At 43.4% G+C, this 24,978-nt stretch overlaps 1 protein-coding gene across 2 annotated transcripts; it reads right to left on the bottom strand.

The window, feature by feature from the left end:
- Window positions 1-312: 312 nt before the first annotated feature.
- Window positions 313-24,394, bottom strand: LOC115108331 (SH2 domain-containing adapter protein D-like). Of its 2 annotated transcripts, XM_065009014.1 has the most exons (8): window positions 24,161-24,394; window positions 22,891-23,272; window positions 20,347-20,497; window positions 18,063-18,287; window positions 5,737-5,908; window positions 4,112-4,231; window positions 3,831-3,931; window positions 1,069-1,190 (listed from the first exon to the last, which is right to left on the bottom strand). In XM_065009014.1, exons 2-8 carry the CDS (start codon window positions 23,224-23,226, stop codon window positions 1,165-1,167), a joined length of 1,131 nt encoding a protein of 376 aa, XP_064865086.1. In that variant the 5' UTR covers window positions 23,227-23,272; window positions 24,161-24,394; the 3' UTR covers window positions 1,069-1,164. The 2 variants fall into 2 exon arrangements, with proteins under 2 accessions (XP_029488389.1, XP_064865086.1); XM_029632529.2 differs by lacking the exon at window positions 3,831-3,931 and having other exon boundaries at window positions 313-1,190; window positions 24,161-24,389.
- Window positions 24,395-24,978: the final 584 nt, after the last annotated feature.

Genomic DNA, 24,978 nt, shown 5'->3' with positions numbered 1-24,978 from the left:
CCTAATGGCCGGGGAAGAGCCTGCGTCTGCTGGAGTAGAGGAAACATGGACATTCGCATGCTTTTGTAGTCCACCATCCTCTCCGTGTTCCACTCAGAGTTCTGGAAATCTAGGTCTAATCTCAAGGTAGGTACAGTACTGGCTATTCCCAAAATGCAAAGATCATGAGTGTTAATCCATGTGAGAGTTTGTTTATTTCTGAGAATTAACATGTAAAAAAATGACACCACATCAGATTAGTCCTCAGTCTTATCTACATAATCAGACACTGTGATGCTCGTCGTTCCACATGATGCACAAAGCAGACACGGCTCTTTAAGAAACTCTTTATTGTTTAACACAGCAGGTAAATGAGAAAACGTCTTATCCATAATTACAGTCAGAGACGACAACAATGCCATTGATTATGACGACCCAGATAATAAGAATAAGAATTCAACCATAACACCCATTACCACTGATATGGTCATTTATATGGCGGTTTAAACCTTTGTCTCGCCATTGAAAATGGTTCTGGTCAACTACAGAGCACTGCAACCAGTCATTGACAGTGTCCAGACAAACAGATCATATGACAACCACACGGCAACAGTAGTACAATCAGACACAGCTGCTGCTACAACAGCCATACAGTAAGTGATGCGGGTTGACACCAGTTCGTCAACATAAAGCATTGACAAATAGGTTTACTTAACAGTACAGAGAGAATCAAATCAACAAAGGTTTGTGTGAGTAGAACCACGTTTCCCCTCAGACTGTCAACCAGTGGAGCAGTACAGGCAGCAGCACTAGCTCAGTGAGAAGCTCATTCTGAAACAGTCAGTCCAGATAGCATCCCAGGTAGGCTACAGAGAGAAGGTGTTGGTACAGTCCAGGTATTGCGTTTCATATGAATCTGTTCCCAGATCACAGAGATTTGGCACAACAGAAACGAGAAGGTCTGTGAAGGTACTGACAAGCCAGCGGATGCGACCTAGGATTCCAGGACCATTGTCCCAGCAAATCAGAGTGTCTGTACGAGCACAGGGAAGAGCAGAGACAGGTGTTCGGCTCCTCTGATTGGTAGCTTGTGTGTGGTGTAGAAGTGGATGACCTCTGGGATGGTGTTGAATGGCAGGCTGTTCTGCCCCAGGACGTACTTCCCATCCTTACACTGGCTGAACTTTATGTGCATGAAGCCTTGGCAGCTCCTGAGAGAGAAGGCCGAAGGGCAGAGTCATGGACCACATGATGACACACTGGAAGTGACATATACAGCCTACTTATTTCTGGCATTTTACGAGGTATTTCTTACCCAGATTTAACAACATATCATAATGTTGGACTAGTAAGAAGAGAGGGAAGGGGGGAATTATACAGTATAAATTAGTAATGTAATGGCTTGTGAGAGACAAGACAAAGATGATGAGAGAGAGCGGTGGAGAGGAAGCAAGCAATATAGAACTAGCAGTAGAGCAGCGCTGCACCTCCCCTTTAAGAGCTAGCTGCCATCATGATGTATGTCTAATTATAGAAGCAGAGGGAAAGACAATTGGCTCTAATTGGTCATCATTAGTTTGCAAAATCAACAATGGAAGACTAGGGAAATCTGTTGTTCTACACAATGCAATAACAACAAACAGAACCAGCATCACTACATTGCTAATTAGCTATGGCTTATTTTTTGTGTTCTTTGGAGCACATCACCCATCAGGATTGAAAGGTACACTACATGACCCAAAATAAGTGGACACCTGTTTGTTGAACATCTCATTCCAAAATCATGGGCATTAATATTGAGTTGGTCCCCCATTTGCTGCCATAGCAGCCTCCACTCTTCTGGGAAGGCTTTCAACTAGATGTTGGAACATTGCTGCAGGAACTTGCTTCCATTCAGCCACAAGAGCATTAGTGAAGAAGGGCACTGATGTTGGGCGATGAGGCCTGGCTCGTGTTCCAATTCATCCCAAAGGTGTTTGATGGGGTTGAGGTCAGGGCTCTGTGCAGGCCAGTCAAGTTCTTCCACACTAATCTCGACAAACAATTTCCGTATGGACCTCACTTTGTGCACGGGGGCATTGTCATGCTGAAACAGGAAAAGGCCTTCCCCAAACTGTTGCCACAAAGGTGGAAGCACAGAATCGTCTAGAATGTCATTGTATAATGTAGCATTAAGATTTCCCTTCACTGGAACTAAGGGGCCTTAACCCGAACCATGAAAAACAGCCCCAGACCATTATTCCTCCTCCACCAACCTTTACAGTTGGCCCTTATGCATTCGTGCAGGTAGCGTCCTCCTAGCATCCGCCAAACCCAGATGTGTCCTTTGGACTGCCAGATGGTGAAGCGTGATTCATTACTCCAGAGAACGTGTTTCCCCTGCTCCAGAGTCCAATGGCGCCAAGCTTTACACCACTCCAGCCGACGCTTGGCATTGTGCATGGTGATCTTAGACTTGTGTGCAGCTGCTCGGCCCTGGAAACCTATTTCATGAAGCTCCCAGCAAACAGTTCTCGTGCTGACATTTCTTCCAGAGTCAGTTTGGAACTTGGTGGTGTTGCTACCAAGAACAGACTATTTTTATGCACTACAGCACTCAGTGGTCCCATTCTGTGAGCTTGTGTGGCCTATCACTTCGCGGCTGAGCCGCTCCTAGACGTTTCCACTTCACAATAACAGCACATACAGTTCCCCCGGGGCAGCTCTAGCAGGGCAGAAATTTGACGTACTGACTTGTTGGAAAGTTGGCATCCTATGATGGTGCTATGTTGAAAGTCACTGAGCACTTCAGTAAGGCCATTCTACTGCCAATTTCTGTCTATGGAGATTGCATGGCTTTGTGAACCTGTCAGCAACGGGTGTAGACGAAATAGCAAAATCCACTCATTTGAAGGGGTGTCCACACACTTCATTATATATAGTCTGTGTTTCAAATTAAATCACAGATCCCTGACAAGCTGTTAGAGAAAAATCCCTCTTGAAGAGACATGATTTGTCTGTGTATTTGCCTCATCCATATTGGTGTGATGCTGGGCTGTGTGTCAGTCTGTTTCCATGCCGACTCACTCTACTGGTTCTCTATCGCTTTGATTCCATCTCCAACTACCTCTGGCATGTCTCCCTCACGACAATTTAGAGACACAAAGCACCTGCCAGTCTAAAGATCAAACCACTGCTTCTTTCAGACCCCTGCACCTCCTATTGTGAGACGAGGGCCACATACTGTAGCTTTGTCGTTTCACATGTCAGCCTGTCTATTTGAGCTGTTAACATCGGCGGGTGTGTGTTTGTGTGTGTGTTTGAGTGACATTGTATCCGTGTGATGTCTGTGAGGCTGAAAATGAGAACCTCTAATGTGGTGTGCGTGCGTGCACTCAGGCGTGCCTGTGTGTGGCCCACAGAAGGTGATTCATATTCATTAGTGATTGGAAAGCGGCTGATGTGAGAGCTGCAGTGTGCTGTATCTGCCTGATTACCACTCAGAGAGAGAAGAAGTGCTGGGGGAAGAGGGGGAATGAGAGTGAGGGAGGGAGAAAAAAGGGGGAGAGTGATGGAGAAGGGGATTTAAGGATCAAGCTAGTAATTAGAGAGAAGAGATTTGGCCATATAAGCACTATTATGCGGCGTGAAGGACTATTGAGAAGAAAATCAGTGTGCCAATGATCTTCAATGGGTTGAGGGAGGAGAGAGAAAACAGAGGAGGTTAAGAGAGACAAGTGGGGGCCTACATACAGTGAGATAGAAGCTCAGTAGGGAAGGTGGCTGCAAGTATACAGTACACAGTATACTTGCCTTTATTTAACTACACAAGTCAGTTAAGAACAAATTCCTATTTTACAATGACGGCCTACCCCTGCCAAACCTTCCCCTAACCCGGACGACGCTCCCGATCGTGGCCGGTTGTGATACAGCCCGGGATCGAACCAGGGTCTGTAGTGACGCCTCTAGACCACTGCGCCACTCGGGAGACAATCAAGTCAGAGTAGTTCAATCGGAGGATGATTCAATAAATATTCTAATCTACTGTATTTATTGGACTATTTGACTCATACCAAACTGTATTTAAGTGCATTAGCAATGATTTGATGTTGTGGTTCAGATGTAAATGGTGTGATTATGTTGAGCTTTATACCGTAGTGAGAGAGAGTAGTCGTTGAGGCTGGTCTGGCTGTTCCTCACCAGGTAGCTACACTCCTTACACAGGGTCAACAGAGACTCTGCCTCTGACCGCGACAGTGCCCCGTGGTACCACCTGACAGATACACAACATGAATGGAGGGAGGGAAAAAGACATGGGGCCTCATTTATCAAAAGGTTGATATTTATCAAATTTGAACTTGACAGGAAAGTGTGCGTATCTCCAAATCTCAGACCATGCGTACGCACAACTTCGGGTTAAAGAATTGTATTACAAGCAAACATTGTTATTTTGGGGGAAATGGAGGTGTTTGAGGCACAGAATTGGATATTTATTGAAGGCTAACAAAAGCACTAAAACGTAGGCTAATTATATAACAGATGTGTTTGCCGTCGGTAAGGAGTTGGCAGAGCAGCATGCAGCCTAATATGTTTCTATGAGTCTTATAATATGGTCTGAAATCATAATCATATTTACTGACATAACTGGTTAATTCCACGCTACACAAAAAAATATTAGCCCACTTAATCTCAGAGCCTGTACCAAGACAGGAAATAGAAACAGTCAATTGACACACAAAATACTGAACAACAATTTGTATTTTGCATAGTGTGGGTTATAGTACTTAAAAAAATAAAAAATACGCAGCAAGTGTTGGTATTCGCTATAAGCGACACACATTTTTTGTTTGAAAAAGTAACAGCAAAAGATGAAAACATTAACCCACACCTCTACAGAAATGTGTTCCAATTTACCATTGTGCTTTCTTTTAGAAACAGACATGGCCCGGTTGCAATATTTCCAAATCATACAGCAAATGAGGGTGTTTACGTTACCATAAAGGTGAATGGAGGACGTTTTCCAGGTAGGGGTGTATACAATATGGCTCTGATTTATCAATTTAAAAAAATGTGGATATGTTGCGTATGACCGTTTAATACATTCCAATAAGTTGTGATGCGCGCAAATCCTAGAATCTCCACCTACGCCAAAATTGAGTAAGAAATGTACACATGGTTGAATAATTAGGCACCTGGAGTACTGTGCAATGTCAAATATTAGTGGTAAATTAAGGGATTTTCTTTTGTGACATACAGTACACGGATGTGAAAATAAAGTGACGTGCAAATATTTGATTGCCACTATTGTTGAAATGTGTTTCTGTAGGTGCAAATGTGTCATGTAGTGTGTTATAACCATGTTTCTTCTCACTTTAAACAAGCATGGTCTCCTTTAGTCACTGTTTACTAACTCTGGCAGATGGCACAGGGGTCGGACTGAGACCAGACCACACTCACTCAAACATGAGTAGGGCTCTCCAGTGGATCCTATAACAACCCTTAAAAGACCACCTGGGAGAGTAATGTACTACCCTCTCACTTCATGTACCATGGCCTGGTGTACAAATATATGATTGATTAGTAGTTTGTTCATTCATATATTGTATATCGAAACATAGTTTATTCTAATGATATACATGTATAAAACAAAACCACATTTACATTCTACTGTGATGCTTTCAGTATTACTGTGTAGATGAAGCAATAACACCCAACCCAAACAAGAGATATCAAAGTAAACAAAAATGTCATTACAAAGGAAAAGAGTACGGTACGTACACTTGTTTCTCCAGGGGCAGGGTGGGGTCTACTCTCTCCCCCATCATGTTGTGAGGGTCAGAGCAGGGCATCCGGAACTTCATGCTCCCTCCTGCCAGGGGACTGGACCTGGGTGGACGCAGGCGCTCGGTGGGGGACGAGGACCGTTCCCACTCAGCACCATCAAACTGCACTGAAAAAAAGAAAGTGAGTCAGACAGAGTATCTCATTAAAAAGGGAAAACTCAAGCCAGGCCTGGGAAAACAGTGTAGATACTGTTGTTGGTGCAGATGGAAAAGGGGTTGGGCATGCCAGAGCACAGACTGTTTCTGCTGAAGGGGTACACAGTGGAGAGGAGAGCTGGTAGCGCAGATCTGACTGGGTGCAACATCATCATCCATTGGTTGGCTGGGACTAGGAGCTGCTCCAGGGGATATCTGCAGGGTGACCTAATGAAAGGAGGCATGAGAGGACCACATAGCACAGGGGGCTTCTGGGTTGTGGCGGAAGCGGACCCTGAGGGGCTGCAGTGCGATGTAGAGGGAGAGTCAGTGCTGTGTGGCGACAGGCAAAATACCATCATGACCCAATGTTATGAGACCCATTGCTGTGTGCTACCACCAGTATCTGGCTTACTAGACCTATTATGGTGTGTTACAAAAAAGGCCTTCAATAGCCACTTGTTGCCAAACCTATTGTTGGGTTGTTAGGTTGTGACCCATTGATGTACAGTACCAGTCAAGGGTTTTTCTTTATTTTTGCTATTTCTACATTGTAGAATAATAGTGAAGACATCAATACTATGAACACATATGGAATCATGTAGTAAGCAAAAGTGTTAAACAAATGTAAATATATTAGATTCTTCAAAGTAGCCATCCTTTGCCTTGATGACAGCTTTGCACACTCTTGGCATTCTCTCAACCAGCTTCACCTGGAATGTTTTTCCAACAGTCTTGAAGGAGTTTCCACATATGGCTGCTTTTCCTTCACTGCGGTCCAACTCATCATAAACCATCTCAAATCGCTGCAGAATGCTGTAGTAGCCATGCTGCTTAAGTGTGCCTTGAATTTTAAATAAATCACTGAGTGTCACCAGCAAAGTACCCCCACATCATCACACCTCCTCCTCCATGCTGCATTCTGAGGTGCAGTTAACTCATGAATGTATCCTCTGCAGCAGAGGTAACTCTGGGTCTTCCTTTCCTGTTACGGTCCTCATGAGAGCCAGTTTCATCATAGCGCTTGATAGTTTTTGGGACTGCACTTGAAAAGTTTTCCGCATTGACTGACCTTCATGTCTTAAAGTGATGATGGACAGTTGTTTCTCTTTGCTTATTTGAGCTGTTCTTGCCATAATATTGACTTGGCCTTTTTACCAAATAGGGCTATCTTCTGTATACCACCCCTACCCTGTCACAACACAACTGATTAGCACAAACACATTAAGAAGAGCCAAGCTGTCAGCCAAGTAGATGCTGTGTGTCAGATTGACAATGATGTGGACTGTGTGTCTAGGATGGTGAGGACAGGGCACACAAATGAGGCAGGAGCGGAACAAAATAGCTCATTACAATCCGTGGCCAGCAACCACGTAACCCATTACTGCAGTCTCAATGGCGCACGCACACAGAATCCGCCACAGCTGCGCTACACACCACACAGTGAATTACTAAACAAATGAAGGGGGGCTGACATCTTGATGATCGGACAAAATCAAAGACCCCCTGGGTGTGTGACATAAAAGGGCAGCTGAACAGGGCATTAGGAGAGACCCCAGTGATGCTGTACATACATCCCTCACTCTCATCCCTCCCTCTCTCTCACTAGATCATTATTGAGCAGGGAAAACACACTGCGCCACTTTCTCTGGCTCTCTGTGAACTATTGGCGCATGATGCCGTACAATGGCCCCATCTGGAGAGCCCTCCCAGCCCTGCAGAAGCCATCATTAAAGTGTGACCAGCTCAGAGAGAACAACAGTGAGGGAGGACTAGAATGAAAGGAAGGAGGGAATGAACTCAGTGAAGAGAATCATACATGGTTTTGAAAAGGGATTGCAGTTAGAGTTCAGCTTTGCTTGTCACAGTTAAATGAGAACATTTCAAACAGAATTCCTGCCCTGTTTAGGGGGAGTTCCAGACTGTATGCAATACCAAGGACATACAGTACACCATGTACTTAGAAACCAGTTGCACTCGCAGTACGAGTGGGTGTGCATTCTGTTCAAATTCTATGATTCCACAGTTGCTGCTATTTGTAGCACACAAGTGTCCAGTATAAATGTTTGAATGTCTGGAAGGCTATTTGGGGCATCCGTGTTCCAGTGCGACCTCCTGCCTTGCAGTGTAACATTTACCCTAAATGGCCCCTTTATAATCCCCTCATGACATCACCTTTACCTCCTCCTACACATGTCAGCACTCATCACTGTGACAAAGGGCAGGACGTGACCTTCTGCTGGCCGGGTGCACACAGAGCTGTCACTCAAACAGAGGGAACATCTGGGCTCCATTTACTACTAATGGGAAGCTGTGGATCTATCACACAGGTTGTGGAGGCCATTTGCCCGAAGGTCTTTCTTGTGATATATTTACATTCTGACAACATCATGTTCAGAGAGAGAGAGAGAGGGGAGAGAACTAGCAGGCAGATTGACATTTCAGAACAGAATATTCAATAATATGTTTGAAAACCTGTACAAACCACTCAGCAGACACAAAAGACAACCTCACACTGAAGTGGGTCCACTGTTTGAACCAAGAAAAAGGCATTTCAGTATAAAACAAGTTTTCAATCCATTTTACTCTTTCAGTATGGAAGACAATGGCACTACAAACTCAGAGCTCATAATCTGAGTAAATATAAAAAGCCATTTTATTTTTTATCAAAATAACTAATCCTGGAATCAAGTGACAGGAGCATTGGATAAATCCTGCTGTATTCCATCATTAAAACACAAGTATTAAGACATCTGCTTTGTAACAAACCCAGCTCCCCATGTTCTCTCTGCCAACAAAAGGCTTTCTGCCGGGCGCAACTTCTTCCTACTAATGACAGATAATTAACACTCCTAACCATGAATAAACACAAAGGCATATAAAATAGGAATATGACATGGCATTTGAAATCCATTTTCATGGACAGAACTGCCATTTTCTTATTCAGCTCAAACCAATGGCTTTCTACTATTCCTCCCTTTCTGATTTCTCTTCTTGGCCTCAATTTTTCTGGGATTGTATATTCTGTTGGTTCCTGCGCACACACACACCTCCCTCTCTCCCCCACTAAGTGGTGCATTATCTATCCATTCACTACTTCTCTCCCCCCTCCCCATCTCACTCTGCCTCCCATCCAACTCACTTGAGGGAACGAGTCTGGATGGTGAAGGATGTCTTTTCATTAACATCAGTAAAGCTTCACGTGGAGCGAGAGAGCGCAAGGGTTGGAAGAATGTCGACACGACACATCCTGTAAATTGATGGAGAAGCCAGTTGGGAACCCCAGGGCCAGCTTAGAGTGAGCTAACAGACCAGGGACACACCGGCCAAGGTGACGGAAATCTCATGATTGCAGCGTCGCACGCACACATGCACACAAATGTGTCTTTGTAGACGCCAGTCTACAGTACATTCACACCTGGAAAACCAATCCAACATTCCGTATCTGCAAAATATTGTGAGAGAGACCTTTAAGGCCTCCTACTTGTGGAGGGAAACCAGATATCAGAGATCAGATACTAAAAGCACATACTGTAGATCAAATATGCTGTGTACCTAACACCATTCATCTACTCATTAGACAGGGCATTCTGTGTGGAGTAATGAGTGTCCATTAAATTAGCTCACTAATTGGTGTTGCATGGCTGCAGGGCTATCTATGCAACCCTCACTGTTGAATGTTAAAACATTCACAGGAATTAATGATGGTTGTAATAGGGGGGAGCTAGGTGCTAGTGACAGGTTTGTAGTGTTCTAATTAAAACCTACTGGACTGAGGCATGTCTGTCTGCCAGCAGCAGGCTCTCTCACACTGCTGGTGTCACGTAATTGACTACCAACTCACACCCAGACACTGATCTCCACCTGAGCTGGACTGGACTCCACAGTGAATACTGTACATCCCACTCTAAAAGAGGATATGCACAGCATTTTACTTCCTGATTATCATAATTGTGCATGTAATATGCAACTATCCAAAAAGCCACCTCTAAATGTGCTTTTCCTTTATTAATGAGCATCCTGCTCTCACTCCTGACCAATGTTCCCTTTAAGCTGCGCTTGTTCGCAGGAGTGCAGCTCCCCAGGACTGCCGTGCAGAAGAAATATCAGCACGCGCAGAGAAACACTAGATTGAACTTAACTTTCTACAGTTTGTCCCCTTAGTGTTAACTATCAACATTTCCCTTTACTGTGGGAATTGATCGAATCAATGCAATATTATACACTTTCAATGCAACATACCAAAACATACCTAACTATGCAAGACTAAGTATGCAGAAATAACTATGAAAAATATGTTGTAGGCAGAACAGTGGAGCATAACCAATCAGAGCTGCAGTAGACCTTTATGCAAATAGACCATTGCTATATATGGATCTGTGCTATTCACTTTAAACTGGACCGTGTTTACAGTATGAGTAGATGCGCTTGTTTTGAGATCCAAGCAAGAGCTGCATGTAGCCAAGTGTGCACGTGTTCATATTAGCCCACTTATAGATCTTTTGTAGTCAGCAATGGGAGAGTGATTGCTTCCTATAAGAGCACAAAACGTGTACATTTCTTTCTTTCAAAAGTGAGTCGGATAAACAGCTTTTTTGTCTTAAAGGGGCAGTGTTGTATTTTGAGAGAGGCTTGAATAAGTAGCCAATAGGCAGAGGGTTAGCATAATGTATCTAATTCTCTGTAATAATGTTATGGGAATAATAATGCATTTTAATTTTGTATAAAATGCTTCTTGCATCAAAACAACAACATTTTCAGTCGCCTTGTTTGAAGGACAAGTGGATAAACAGGTTAATGTCAAGCCCTGCATGTTATTTTCAAAAGTCTCATGGAATGTAGGTCTACATTGAACAACACATTGGCTGCTATTGTAGGCTGAATGATTGAACATCCATTTCCATGTTAAAATGTAATGGGATGCATTTTCTCCATTGTTTTTGATGGTAGGCCACTCTGGTAGGCCTACATTATGATCAAATAGCCACAGTAGCCTACTTGATCATTGTCTGAAACTAACGTAAAGCAGGTACAGCCTCAGTGTTCACAGTAAACGCTTGCTGGAAGTTGCACTGAATTTTCACAACATTCAAGTTTGCGCTCAGCAGACCTGAAATTTGCTCAGTGCTGAAAAAATGTAAGGGAATATTTCTCCTGACTGTGGTAACTGTTGATAATCAGTGCGTGTGGTGATGAGGTGAGAGCTGAGGCACTGCTGGCAGATCGTAGGTTATCAGGCGGTGTGTCACCTCGGCAGGGAGGGAGGACTGCAGGGACAGTCCCGTCACCGCTGTGGGAGGAGAGGCCGCAGTGAAGGCGAAGGTGTCAGCGCCACGCATGACTGATTGCTCCCTGTCACAATGGCCTCGACCCCCCCCCATCCCCTCCCTGCTCCTCCACAGCCAATGTCATTCATTATCTTCTGTCCCCTGCCCTCGGAGTCGCTGGGATCCACAAACATCCGCACTGAGCTCACATCAAATCTGCCATAACCTTGGACGTCCCCCCCCTCTCTCTCTCTACAGCTCTTCAACTAACCCTCAGTGCTGCCATACCAACCCTGCCTAGTAATGCCCGCCATCTGACTGGGAATATGGATTAAAAGTGAGAATGGAACATACTGTAGTGTTTCTGTTTTTCCCTCCAACCAATCTGTTCACACAGGCCGGGGTGCTGGCAGCTAACTGACTGCAGGTAGAAAAACAGGTGCCAGGAAATCATGAGTGAAGGTTTTACTCCCCCCATCTGGTACCATTTCTTATTGGTGTTGTAATAGATCCTGTCCAAGAGATCTGGGTTTTATCCCTTAAATCTTCTGAGAAGGTCGCTCACCCGATGGAAGTAATCCTCTCCGTCAACGCTACGGTGTCCATTTAATGCCTGCAATGTAATGTGATTTGAACATGTTCTGTGTGTTTGTGTTTGTGTCTGTGTCATGTGTTGCTGTAGCAGTTCTGCTGACCACCTGCTTATTAGAACTGGATCAGTCATGCACACGCGAGCATGTAATTAACTGAGAAGAGGGGGAGGAAGGGAGAGCGAATGCATGAAAAAGAGGAGTGAAAGCAAGCGTGTTGATTTATTCTCCTGTCACTTTGACCTCCTGACTGAAATGCAGCTCAATTAAGTAGGCTTGCCCTGCCGTATCGTAACTGATCTACTGCCCACCGTCCAGTCTGTCAATCACACACACCAGAAACGGAGACAGGGCCTCACAATATAAAAAAAACCTTGTATTGTTTATGATGTACACTGAGCATTCCACAGGGATCCTGGCCCATGTTGACTCCAATGCTTCCCGTCGTTGTGTCAAGTTGGCTGGATGTCCTTTTGGTGGTGGGCCAGTCTTGATACACACAGGAAACTTGAGTGAAAAAACCCAGCAACAATGCAGTTCTTGACACTTACTAACACAACTACTACCATACCCCACTCAAAGGCACTTAACGGTAAGTATTTTGTCTTGCCCATTCACCGTCTGAATGGCACACACACACACAATTCTTCTTTAAAAACTAGAGTCGATTTCCGCGGCCCAGTGAAATGTAATTAGCATTAAAAAAAAATCCCCATTAAAATCTGTCAGTTTAATCTAGAGATGAGACATTTTTTGGCATCGGATGCGTCTCAATCCATCACATCCGCTGATGTCGCACTTCCGCATCTGCGGTGAAAGGTGACAGATATAGAGCAGTGTTTGTCAGATCATGAGACATCCTGAAAATCAGTCTTCTCACAAAATCGTCTATAGCGTCCAAACGGTTTGGCCTACAAGCTATGACTCCCTCTATGGAAAGATGAGACTCACGAAAACGATGGTGTTCTCTGTGACAACCACAATCACCTTGACTCACTTGAAGTCGGTACAGCCAATCTGCAAACTGTGTGTAGCATCCGAACAGTTTGGCTACACTCATATTGCTCTAGGATGCCCACAGGCCTCATCTAAAAGGTCCCCCTGTAACAGTTTTTTTTAATGAAGTGTAGTGCATTCAGAAATTATTCAGACCCTTTCCCCACTTCGTGATGTTACAGCCATATTCTTAAAATGTATTTTATGTTTTTTTTCCCCTCAATCTACACACAATACCCCATAATGACAACGCAAAAAACTGGTTTAGAAATGTTAGCAAATGTATTGCCTTATTTATTTACGTAAGTATTCAGACCCTTTGCTATTGAGCTCAGGTGCATCCTGTTTCCATTAATCATCCTTGAGATGTTTCTACAACTTGGAGTCCACCTGTGGCATATTCAGTTGATTGGACATGATTTGGAAAGGCACACACCTGTCTATATAAGGTCCCTCAGTTGACAGTGAATGTCAGAGCAAAAACCAAGCCTGAGGTCGAAGGAATTGTCCATAGAGCTCTGAGACAGGATTGTGTCAAGGAAGCATTGAAGGTCCCCAAGAACACAGTGGTCTCCATCATTCTTGAAATGGAAGATATTTGGAACCACCAAGACTCTTCCTAGAACTGACCGCCAGGCCAAAACGGAGCAATTGTGGAAGAAGGGCATTGGTCAATGCTGCATCATGCTGCGGGGATGTTTTTCAGCGGCGGGGACTGGGAGACTAGTCTGGATCAAAAGATTAACTCAGCAAAGTACAGAGAGATCCTTGATGAAAATCTGTTCCAGAGCGCTCAGGACCTAACTGACCAGCGAGACAACGACCTGAAGCACACAATGCAGGAATGCCAAGAAAATGCAGGAATGGCTTCAGGACAAATCTCTGAATGTCCTTGAGTGGCCACAGTCAGACTTGAACCCAATCGAACATCTTTGGAGAAACCTGAAAATAGCTGTGCAGCGACGTTCCCCTTCCAACCTGACAGAGCTTGAGAGAATGGGAGAGAAGAATGGGAGAAACTCCCAAAATACAGGTGTGCCAAACTTGTAGCGTCATACCCAAGAAAAATCGAGGCTGTAATTGCTTCCAAAGGTGCTTCAACGAAGTAAAGGGTCTGAATACTTATGTAAATGTGATATTTTTTCAAATTTATATTAAAAAAATAACTGTCTAAAAACCTGTTTTTGCTTTGTCATTGTGGAGTTATATACATGTAAAAAATGTGTGTATATATATATATATATATAAAAAATATCACATTTACATATACACATATATGTGTGTGCGTTTCCTGATCCTTCTTATATCTCTCAGATATTGGACATACAGTGGGGCAAAAAAGTATTTAGTCAGCCACCAATTGTGCAAGTTCTCCCACTTAAAGATGAGAGAGGCCATGTAATTTATCATAGGTACACTTCAACTATGACAGACAAAATGAGGGGGGAAAAATCCAGAAAATCACATTGTAGGATTTTTTATGAATTTATTTGCAAATTATGGCGGAAAATAAGTATTTGGTCAATAACAAAAGTTTCTCAATACTTTGTTATATACCCTTTGTTGGCAATGACAGAGGTCAAACGTTTTCTGTAAGTCTTCACAAGGTTTTCACACACTGTTGCTGGTATTTTGGCCCATTCCTCCATGCAGATCTCCTCTAGAGCAGTGATGTTTTGGGGCTGTTGCTGGGCAACACAGACTTTCAACTCCCTCCAAAGATTTTCTATGGGGTTGAGATCTGGAGACTGGCTAGGCCACTCCAGGACCTTGAAATGCTTCTTACAAAGCCACTCTTTCGTTGCCCGGGCGGTGTGTTTGGGATCATTGTCATGCTGAAAGACCCAGCTACGTTTCATCTTCAATGCCCTTGCTGATGGAAGGAGGTTTTGAGTCAAAATCTCACGATACATGGTCCCATTCATTCTTTCCTTTACACGGATCAGTCGTCCTAGTCCCTTTGCAGAAAAACAGCCCCAAAGCATGATGTTTCCACCCCCATGCTTCACAGTAGGTATGGTGTTCTTTGGATGCAACTCAACATTCTTTGTCCTCCAAACATGACGAGTTGAGTTTTTACCAAAAAGTTATATTTTGGTTTCATCTGACCATATGACATTCTCCCAATCTTCTTCTGGATCATCCAAATGCTCTCTAGCAAACTTCAGACGGGCCTGGACATGTACTGGCTTAAGCAGGGGGACACGTCTGGCACTGCAGGATTGGAGTCCCTGGCGGCGTAGTGTGTTACTGATGGTAGGCTTTGTTACTTTGGTCCCAGCTCTCTGCAGGTCATTCACTAGGTCCCACCGCGTGGTTCTGGGATTTTTGCTCACCGTTCTTGTGATCATTTTGACCCCACGGGGTGAGATCTTGCGTGGAGCCCCAGATATAGGGAGATTATCAGTGGTCTTGTATGTCTTCCATTTCCTAATAATTGCTCCCACAGTTGATTTCTTTAAACCAAGCTGCTTACCTATTGCAGATTCAGTCTTCCCAGCCTGATGCAGTTCTACAATTTTGTTTCTGGTGTCCTTTGACAGCTCTTTGGTCTTGGCCATAGTGGAGTTTGGAGTGTGACTGTTTGAGGTTGTGGACAGGTGTCTTTTATACTGATACCAAGTTCAAACAGGTGCCATTAATACAGGTAACGAGTGGAGGACAGAGGAGCCTCTTAAAGAAGTACTGGTCTGTGAGAGGTCTGTGAGAGCCATAAATCTTGCTTGTTTGTAGGTGACCAAGTACTTATTTTCCACCATAATTTGCAAATAAATTCATTAAAAAATCCTACAATGTGATTTTCTGAAATGTTTTCTCATTTTGTCTGTCATAGTTGAAGTGTACTTATTATGAAAATTACAGGCCTCATCTTTTTAAGTGGGAGAACTTGCACAATTGGTGGCTGACTAAATACTTTTTTGCCCCACTGTTTTTGGGGGGGGGGGCTCTCTGTTGTTCTATATAGTGAATATGTTTTCAATGCGTTTGTATGGGCTAATAGCAGGAAGGCCAAATTATATATCTCATTTTTTTTAAATAAGTATATTTTTTGATTCTTCAAGGAGTCTTAAAATTCCAAATCAAATAGCTAAATTATCCTTGGTATGACCTTCTTAAAACAATTCCATATATCTTAGTAGAACCCCTCTACAGTCTAAGGGCTGTAGAACCCAGCAGCGTTGGTAGTTCAAAACACAAATGGGTGCGCCTGGCATCTACTACCATACCCCTTTCAAAGGCACACATACACAATCCAAGTCTCAAATGTCTCAAGGTTTGAAAATCCTTCTTTAACCTGTCTCCTCTCCTTCATCTACACTGATTGAAGTGGATTTAACAAGTGACATCAATAAGGGATCATAGCTTTCACCTGAAATCACCTGGTCAGTCTATATCATGGATAACGCAGGTGTTCTTAATGTTTTTATACTCAGCTTAAGTGTCGGATACAGATAGCAAATTCATTAACACACACGACAAAGTCACCCTTATCATCCAGTCTCGTGTTCAATTGGCAAGTAGTCATGAATGTGATCATTCAATGTGTGTGTGTGCAATGGACAGAGTGTGGAAGTGGTCATTCAAGGTGTGTGTGTGCAATGGACAGAGTGTGGAAGTGGTCATTCAAGGTGTGTGTGTGCAATGGACAGAGTGTGGAAGTGGTCATTCAAGGTGTGTGTGTGCAATGGACAGAGTGTGGAAGTGGTCATTCAAGGTGTGTGTGTGCAATGGACAGAGTGTGGAAGTGGTCATTCAAGGTGTGTGTGTGCAATGGACAGAGTGTGGAAGTGGTCATTCAAGGTGTGTGTGTGCAATGGACAGAGTGTGGAAGTGGTCATTCAAGGTGTGTGTTTAGTAGCGTGAGAGTAGAAAGTGAAAGATGGTGGTTGTGAGTGTTAGGGACGAGTACTCAAACATTTTGTCTTGAAGACAATGTCAATTTGCTTTGACTCTAGTTTTCCATTTGTACATGTTTTGGTTTTTGCCCCTCAAATACACAAGGCAAGCATCACTCAGTTCTTCTCCCTAAATTCCCTTTCCCTCACTCAATTGCATTACAAACGCTCCCTCTACACACGCATGCCGAGTTGGCACACAAGCTCCCGTTAGGCTTACAGAAATAAATGCCTATAAAAACGGAGGAACGGTGGGCGTAAAAAAAGGTCTAACTGATAGGATACACAAGATACATTCCTTGCCAAATTACGACACTTTTAATCATAAATAAAACATAGACTGGTTGATTGAAGTAGGGAAATATGTGTTCTAAAAATGAGCTGCAGTTTGGGAATAATTGTATCCAGCCTATTTTCTGCTTAGGCTACTTTGTGAACTGCTTTGTGAACTGCTGGTGCCATTTAGAATTGGTTAGCCTAAGCCATAACCCCCCTAAACATAGAAAGGTTCCACACTGAAAATATGCAAAAACAGGTTAAAAGACAAAGAGCATATTTTCATCAGAATCATTATGCCTAGGCCTACTTACCAAACTGATGCCGTGCCGTAATTCATCACCATGCACAATGTGGAATCGTTCATCCATTTAAAAAAATTCCAAAGAACAGGCAGAATAAACTCAATTAAACGTCTGTAGGTCTATATCGAAAAGATGACAGATTTTGGTATGTAACCCTGAAAAAAAATGGGCTTTTAAAACGCCAAAATAAGCCCCGTTTCAAAATATCACTCTTTGAAAAGAACAGCTCCAGACACGCAAGATGGGTGCGTATCACTTCGCACTGGCAACTTTTTTAATTTGGAAAAATATTCTGTCATATTAAATCAGGTTTTTTTGCAATAAAATAGGTGCGTCTTTAATGTGATAAGGGCTCGGGAAATAAGAGTGTGGAAAAAAAATCCTGTGCAGGCCTTGCTCTTTTGTTCTAAAAATAGAACTTGAGAAAAATAATAATAATACATGTACTGAACAGTCGAACCCTAATGAGTGCAATAGTGACAGTGTGAGATAGCTACTCAGGTTGATGAGGATGGGACTGAGGTCAGTCAGCGCTGCCAAGTGGTGCAGCATTTTAAGGCACTACATCTCTGTGCTAGAGGCATCACTACAGACCCTGGTTCGATCTGGGGCTGTATCACAACCGGCCGTGATTGGGAGTCCCATAGGGTGGCGCACAATTAGTCCAGTGTCGTCTGGGTTAAGGGAGGGTTTGGCCGGGGTAGGCAGTCATTGTAAATAAGAATTTGTTCTGACTTGCCTAGTTAAATAAAGGTTAAATAAATAAAAAGAAACAAATGTTTAAGTAGGTCAATACCTGCAAAGGCTTTAGAGATGTTCTCCTTTTTCCACTCCCATGGCTGGTCGTACTCGTCTGCTGGCCGCTCGTCATCCTGCGGCAACCGGCTCTCCCTGCCTTCCTCCAGGGGGTTGCTGTACCCCAGCCCCACCCCTAGCGGCCGCCCCCGCCCCTTCTCATAGGGAGTGTCGTAGAGCTGCACCTCGCCTTGTGTCCGACCCACTCCGGGACCGTGCTGCAACTCTGTTAGAGAGAACACAAACATTTGACTAATTTCAATGAATAGTGTGCGACTATTCCATTTGTTTTTCAAAGAGAGAACACACACACATTTCAAAGTCAGACATGAAGGATTTATGAACCAGCAGTTAATCATTTAGAACACAGAAACAGAAAACAAACTGTTATTATGGTTAGAAAACACAAGATTCCTACAACAGGAGGTCAATTACATCTGTCACAGCAAATTATATGAAAAGCCTGTTGAGCAAAAACAACATGAGTTGAATTTGAGGATGGGAAACAAATTACGTTTGCACAGCTTGCTGAAGGCTCAACGCGTCATATGGAGAGGCTTAACTAAACTCTGGGCTAGACCCGGAGCCGTGTAGCAGAAGAACAGCACTTCTCTTCACAGTTACAGCAGCAATCTAGTTGCTGCATCTCACAACAGCCAGTCTCATTTGCATTTTTATCAGAATTCTCAGCATGTAGCATGTTCTATAAAAATCTTTCCCAACACTGTCAACCTTCAGAGAGTTATGTGTGACTTTGAGCTGAGAAGCCATAGATGATTGAAATAACAAAAACACATGAAGACAGACTTCTGAAACAACTGCCATGTGGGCTGTGAAGCCCAAAGCTTCAAAAAACAGGCAATATTGGGTGGAAGGAAAGTGGAAGAATCTTTTGTCTCCACCATCAACCTATCTATGGAGGTGCAGTGATGTGAGAGGGAAAGAGTGCTGGATCTTAAATGGAAGGGTTGGCTGGTGAAAAGCAGAACAGGCTAACTTTAACCTTCAGACTAAAGACTGCTATTGGGCGCCCCTGCCGTCTCCATGGCGACAGAGGCGGCCCTGGGGACAGACCCTGAGGTGGGAGGTGGTGAGGAAGGGAGGGGAGGGCTGCGTTGGTTTGATGTTAAATCATTGAGACAGAGGCAGGCTTGGTGTTGTGGCATGCTGCTGTACCTGTGCAGGGAGCATGGAATGTCAGGGAATAGAGAGGAGATGGAAGAGATTAGGGGAGGCAGATGAAAATAGGCAGGGTGGGAATGAGAAATGGATGGGAACATGAAGGGAGAGAGAATTGAGAGAACGTATCTTGAAGGGAATCAGGAATCTATTACGGTATGCAAATGTATGTCAGACCGGCGGGTGACAGAGAATAGAAACTGAGTTCTGCCTTTATTCTCCCCAACTGAACTTTCAAAAACGTGACAGAACCACATTTAAGATACCTTGGGGACGACATTTGCCAAAAACACACATCAGTTGATAATCTGTCTCTGGGGGGGTATAATAGCTGTTCTACTTGAGAATCAGAGCGATATTCAGTGTCACACCTGGCTTTCCCTCTTCCACCATGTGTTTAATGGAGCACCCACTGACATACCACAGTAACTCAGTCCTGGGTTGACTGGCTCACTGGCTTAGGCTCCATTGTGTATTTACCAAGCTGAAAGACTAAGAGCCCCTTTGTCCTAACCCTGTGACTATGAACTGCTTCTGACTTGAATGAAGCCAGCAAAGACAACAGTCAAACACACACTGACTCTCAGACGGATTAAAAAGCTACCCAGAGTCCCGAGGGCAACTAGGGGAGAATCCCTCCACCACTCTAGTGAGAGATGCTTCACTGCATGGGTCTGACAGACAGTGGCTGAGGAAACAGAGTTGTTACTACAGAAAGGCAACATGAGAAACGACAGATCTGAACCTAGGGATGGAGGATGAGCGCGAGGGAAAGGATGAGCGCGAGAGACATTTGTAAGGCTGTGAGTCAGACAGAGGACAATCTGACAGGGGAAAAGTCTCGCTCCTGCAGCGGAGGGTGTCGTGGCCTCGTCGGCAGATCTGTTTTACGCTAGGCTCTAGCCAACTCTCCTATCGAAGGCATGATAACCAAAGTCAGAGGAGTTGGCTAAACCACAAACAGATCTGGTAACAGGCTAGAAGACAGATATATGAACAAGAACACCATGGAGAGAATATATTCCGTCAATTGTGATTAGCCTACCTGTCCTGTGACAAAGAAATACTTGGTTCATCCAAAAACCAAAGCCTAGTAACAGACTCACCTGTGATGACGCGTTGGGCCTCGTAAGGCTCCATGTAGCCGTTGTTCTCGCAGTGCACAGGTCCCAGATCAGACTCTGGCTGGGGGTTTGTGTGAGCATCAAACGGATCAGAATAATCTGCATCTCTTACTGCTGGGGCTGACGGAACCACCTGGGGTATAACAGACACTCATTAAGACACAATACATTACAATGCATCACTCATACAGTGCATTCAGAAAGCATTCAGACACCTTGACTTTTTCCAAATGTTGTTACGTTACAGCCATATTTGAAAAATGGATTTAATAAATTGTTTTCCTCATCAATCTGCACACAATACCCCAGAATGACAAATCCATAATGACAAATCCTTGTTTACATAAGTATTTAGACCCAGAGCAAAAACCAAGCCATGAGGTCGAAGGAATTGTCTGTAGAGCTCCGAGACAGGATTGTGTCGAGGCACAGATCTGGGAAGGTTACAAATAAAAATCTGCAGCATTTAAGGTCCACAAGAACACAGTGGCCTCCATCATTCTTAAATGGAACCACCAAGACACTTCCAAGAGGTGTCCACTCAGCCAAACTGAGCAATCCGGGAAAAAAGGGAGGTGACCACAAACCCGATGATCACTCTGACAGAGCTCCAGAGTTTTTCTGTGGAGATGGGAGAACCTTCCAGAAGGACCACCATCTCCGCAGCACTCCACCTGTCAGGCCTTTATGGTAGAGTGGCCAGACAGAAGACATTTACATTTAAGTCATTTAAGACAATCCTCAGTAAAAGGCACATGACAGCCCTATTGGAGTTTGCCAAAAGCCACCTACAGTAGAGAATCTCAGACCATGAGAAACAAGATTGTCTGGTCTGATGAAACCAAGAGTGAACTCATTGGCCTGAATTCCAAGCTTCTGGATGAAACCTGTTTTTCAGCGGCAGGGACTGGGAGACTAGTCGGGATCGAGGGAAAGATGAACGGGGCAAAGTACAGAGAGATCCTTGATGATAATCTGCTCCAGAGCGCTCAGGACCTCAGACTGGGGTGAAGGTTCAACTTCCAACAGGACAACGACCCTAAGCACACAGTCAAGATAATGCAGGAAGGGCTTCGGGACAAGTCTCTGAATGTCCTTGAGAGGTCCAATCAGAGCCCGGACGTGAACCCGATCGAACATCTCTGGAGAGACCTGAAAATTGCTGTGCAGCGGCGCTCCCCTTCCAACCTGACAGAGCTTGAGAGGATCTGCAGAGAAGAAATGGGAGAAACTCCCCAAATACAGGTGTGCCCAGCTTGTAGCGTCATACCCAAGAAGACTTAAGGCTGTAATCACTGCCAAAGGTGCTTCAACTAAATACTGAGTAAAGGGTCTGAATACTTATACAAATGTGATATTTCAGTTTATGTACATTTGAGAAAAAAAAAAAAAAAAGGTTTTTTGCTTTGTCATAATGTGTTATTGTGTGTAGATTGATAAGGAAAAAATATATATTTAATCTATTTTAGAATAAGGCTGTAACGTAACAAAATGTTTAAAAACTCAAGTAGTCTGAACCCTTTTCCCAAATGCACTATACACTAAGAGCACAAACCGTCATTCTGTTACCAAAGTTTTCATCTGTACTGTTCTTCAAGTAAATATGTAAAATTTTCTGCGGAAATTGTTAAAAGTAGTCCTTGTACATAGAGTTGTGGTTTGTTTAACTTTGCAATCATTGGTTTTGTTTGTCATACATTTTTAAGTGAAAAGACTGCGTTTTAACATCATTGTTACCGTGGAATTGCCCAGGATTGAAATTGCAATGTTCATGAGGGGATGGATGTTCTCACACACCAGAATTCCACACAGACATTAATGAGGGCAGCCAGAGCACCTACGCAGAGTGTCTGTATCAACTCTACCTTCCCTTAGACCTTCAATGCACTTCAGGAGCTGTGCACTTGAGGCTTTTCAAATGAGAATAAGAGATCGATTTTAATGCAGCTGTGGATTTTAATGCATTACCTTAGTGATAATGTGTGCGCTGATTTGTTAACTGAATCAATGTGCATTCCCTGCCTCTATAGGCAAATACTATCTTACTCTCTGTCTCTCTCTCTCTATGAAACTCTGAGCATCCCTGACCCTTGCAGCTGTGCCTGTGTGTTCTCCTGCCAACACATACTGTACTCATCCAGGGTGGGTCTATGTGCCTGATGGCAGCACAAGTGTGGCATACGGTACTATAGCAGCCTAAGGCCTGTATGGCTTTCCTCACCATGTGTTCACATGGGGATCTCTCTCTGCTTGCTAAACCAAACACCATTTATTATTTATGTCTGGACATAAACTCAGGGGACTGTGACACCCCACTCAACGAGCCATCCATCCCATCAATAACGCTTCCTTCCATTAGTCATCCAGGCCGGCCAATTTATGGGCCACTTCAAACATGGCATGATGTATTGAAACATTGCATACTTCTGACTCACATTACCAGTCACTTGCATATGAGCTTAATCAATAAGCAGAGAGGTATTTTTAATGGTAATGATTGTTAACGTGGAACAGGAAATGACTTACAGGCTCTTGATCTTCTAGGGAGACGGCACTCAGTAAGATCTTAGTTCGCCCCAGGTCCTGAGAGTCCATCTTGATGAGGCGATGTTTGGGAGATACAACCTTCATATCCAGGCTGGCGGACTTCAGAGGAGAACCAAAGGCAGGGTAGGAGGAGTCTGAGGACCCAGACTCGTTTCTGGCCCGGTTCTCAGAGTCCTCGTATGGGTCCTCAAAGTCTAGTTTCTTCTGAGCCCGATAGGCTTTCAGTATCTCACTCTCTGTGTAGTCTGGTTTGGGTGGCTGAGGAGGCATCCTCCTGCTCCCAAAACTCAAATAGTCTTTGAGCCACTTTGCCATTTGACCTCTGCTCCCTCAGGCACTTGATGGGTTGAAAGAAAGGTTTCTGTGAAGAGAAAATGTTATGATTCTGGTTAAACTACTTGCTTTCCTTTTAGTGACCTGATTCTAAACCTCAGACTCAATAGACAACAGACAGTGGATGGATTAACATTGTGTGTCCTGTTCTGAAGTGTAGTAAAACACTTGAACATAATGTCATCATTCATTCAAAATGTAGGACTACTAGGATAACCTGAAATCCTACAGTAATCATCTCTGTTTGCACATGGACACTTCTCCCACTGGTCCAGGGGCCACTGTGCAACAGCCAGAACAAATATAAGAAAAAACTAACCCTAGTTTCAGTGACAGTTGGACTTTAATTACTACTAATCAGTAGGAACTACTAATTACTACTAATGCTCAGAGAAACAATAAAGCAGTCTTTATAGCAGACTTCGCCTGAGAACAGCAATTAAATTGTAAACCCAGTAATAAAGTCTGATTTAATTAACAGATACTGAATCCACTAGGAACAACTGCAAGTCATGGATAAGATCAGTTTCCTGACCTGTGTCAAACTTCAAAACAGAAGGCAATCAACAAAGATAAGTAATATGTTACATCACACTTATATTTTACAACTAACATAAAAGCAACAGTACAGGTAACAGTTTAACACGCATGAAATACAATTATACCATATCAAAGTCTTTATATGCTAAAACCATATTGGTCCAAAACATCCCATTGTAATCATGTTTTCCTTTGCTCTTGTCCTCTTTGATATGTTCATTATTTCACCATCGACAATGATGATAACATTGAAACAAACTACAATTTAAGCACTTCAATCTGTAATTCTACTTCCACGTAAATTCTGCAACTTTTAAAATAAGCTTTTCACTAAATTCCAGTTTTTATACTGAAAGTGCATTGCGCTGAGACACACCTTCAGTCCTACCACTCAGTATGCGAGCGTTTTATTCCACTTTTCTTCATTTTGATCGTAGAAAGTAGTCCTATGTTAATAATAGCTTTTGTCCATGAACGTAAATATGGAAAGAACAATCATTTCGCTCCAGTGTGACAGCCTGCGTGCGAGGGTGCAGAATAACAGCAAAGTTCCGCTGGGAAACGACTAATCGCAAGTGAGAGCAACTACGAAGGAAACCTTTAGAAATCAGGGAGAAACCACGCAATTAAAGGGGAGGGGTTCATTCCATGATTCACAATGGATTCTCTCTTTTACAGTCAGCCGATTTTTCATTTAATAATTCTGCATAGACCAGTCCCATAACATAAGAGTAATTGCTTATGGAAAATTAAGTAGGCTGCATCTAAAAAATGATATGTAGTAGCCCTACAAATTAAATGAAAATCAGGTTTAAAATACTCAGGCATTCAGATACTTGACCAAATCATTGAAATGCTTGTTCTCATTAAACAACAAAACGATTCCAAACGCATGAAAAGAGAATACAAGTTTTGTATAATTGCAATGTTTCCTCCACCCCTCTCAATTTGTCCTCATCCCAGCACTCTCTTGCTGATTTGCCTGCCTTAATAGCAAATTAGGCTATGCCATTCAAAATTATGTAAATGAGTTTGGTAAATTGGTAGGAGAGAAAAAAGAATTTCCTCTGGACAATAATTAACACTTACACCCACAAACTGTTACCAATCTGACAAACACATTTCGAGCAAGCAAATAGATGTGCGGTGCCTGCCATACCTTTCAGGAAAAGCACGGTGAAGTAAAATCAGCAA

This window comes from Oncorhynchus nerka, linkage group LG24 (assembly GCF_034236695.1).
Source record: "Oncorhynchus nerka isolate Pitt River linkage group LG24, Oner_Uvic_2.0, whole genome shotgun sequence".
Taxonomy (NCBI): domain Eukaryota; kingdom Metazoa; phylum Chordata; class Actinopteri; order Salmoniformes; family Salmonidae; genus Oncorhynchus; species Oncorhynchus nerka.
Note: the sequence above shows the minus strand (reverse complement) of the source record. Positions and strands in the feature narration are given on the sequence as shown.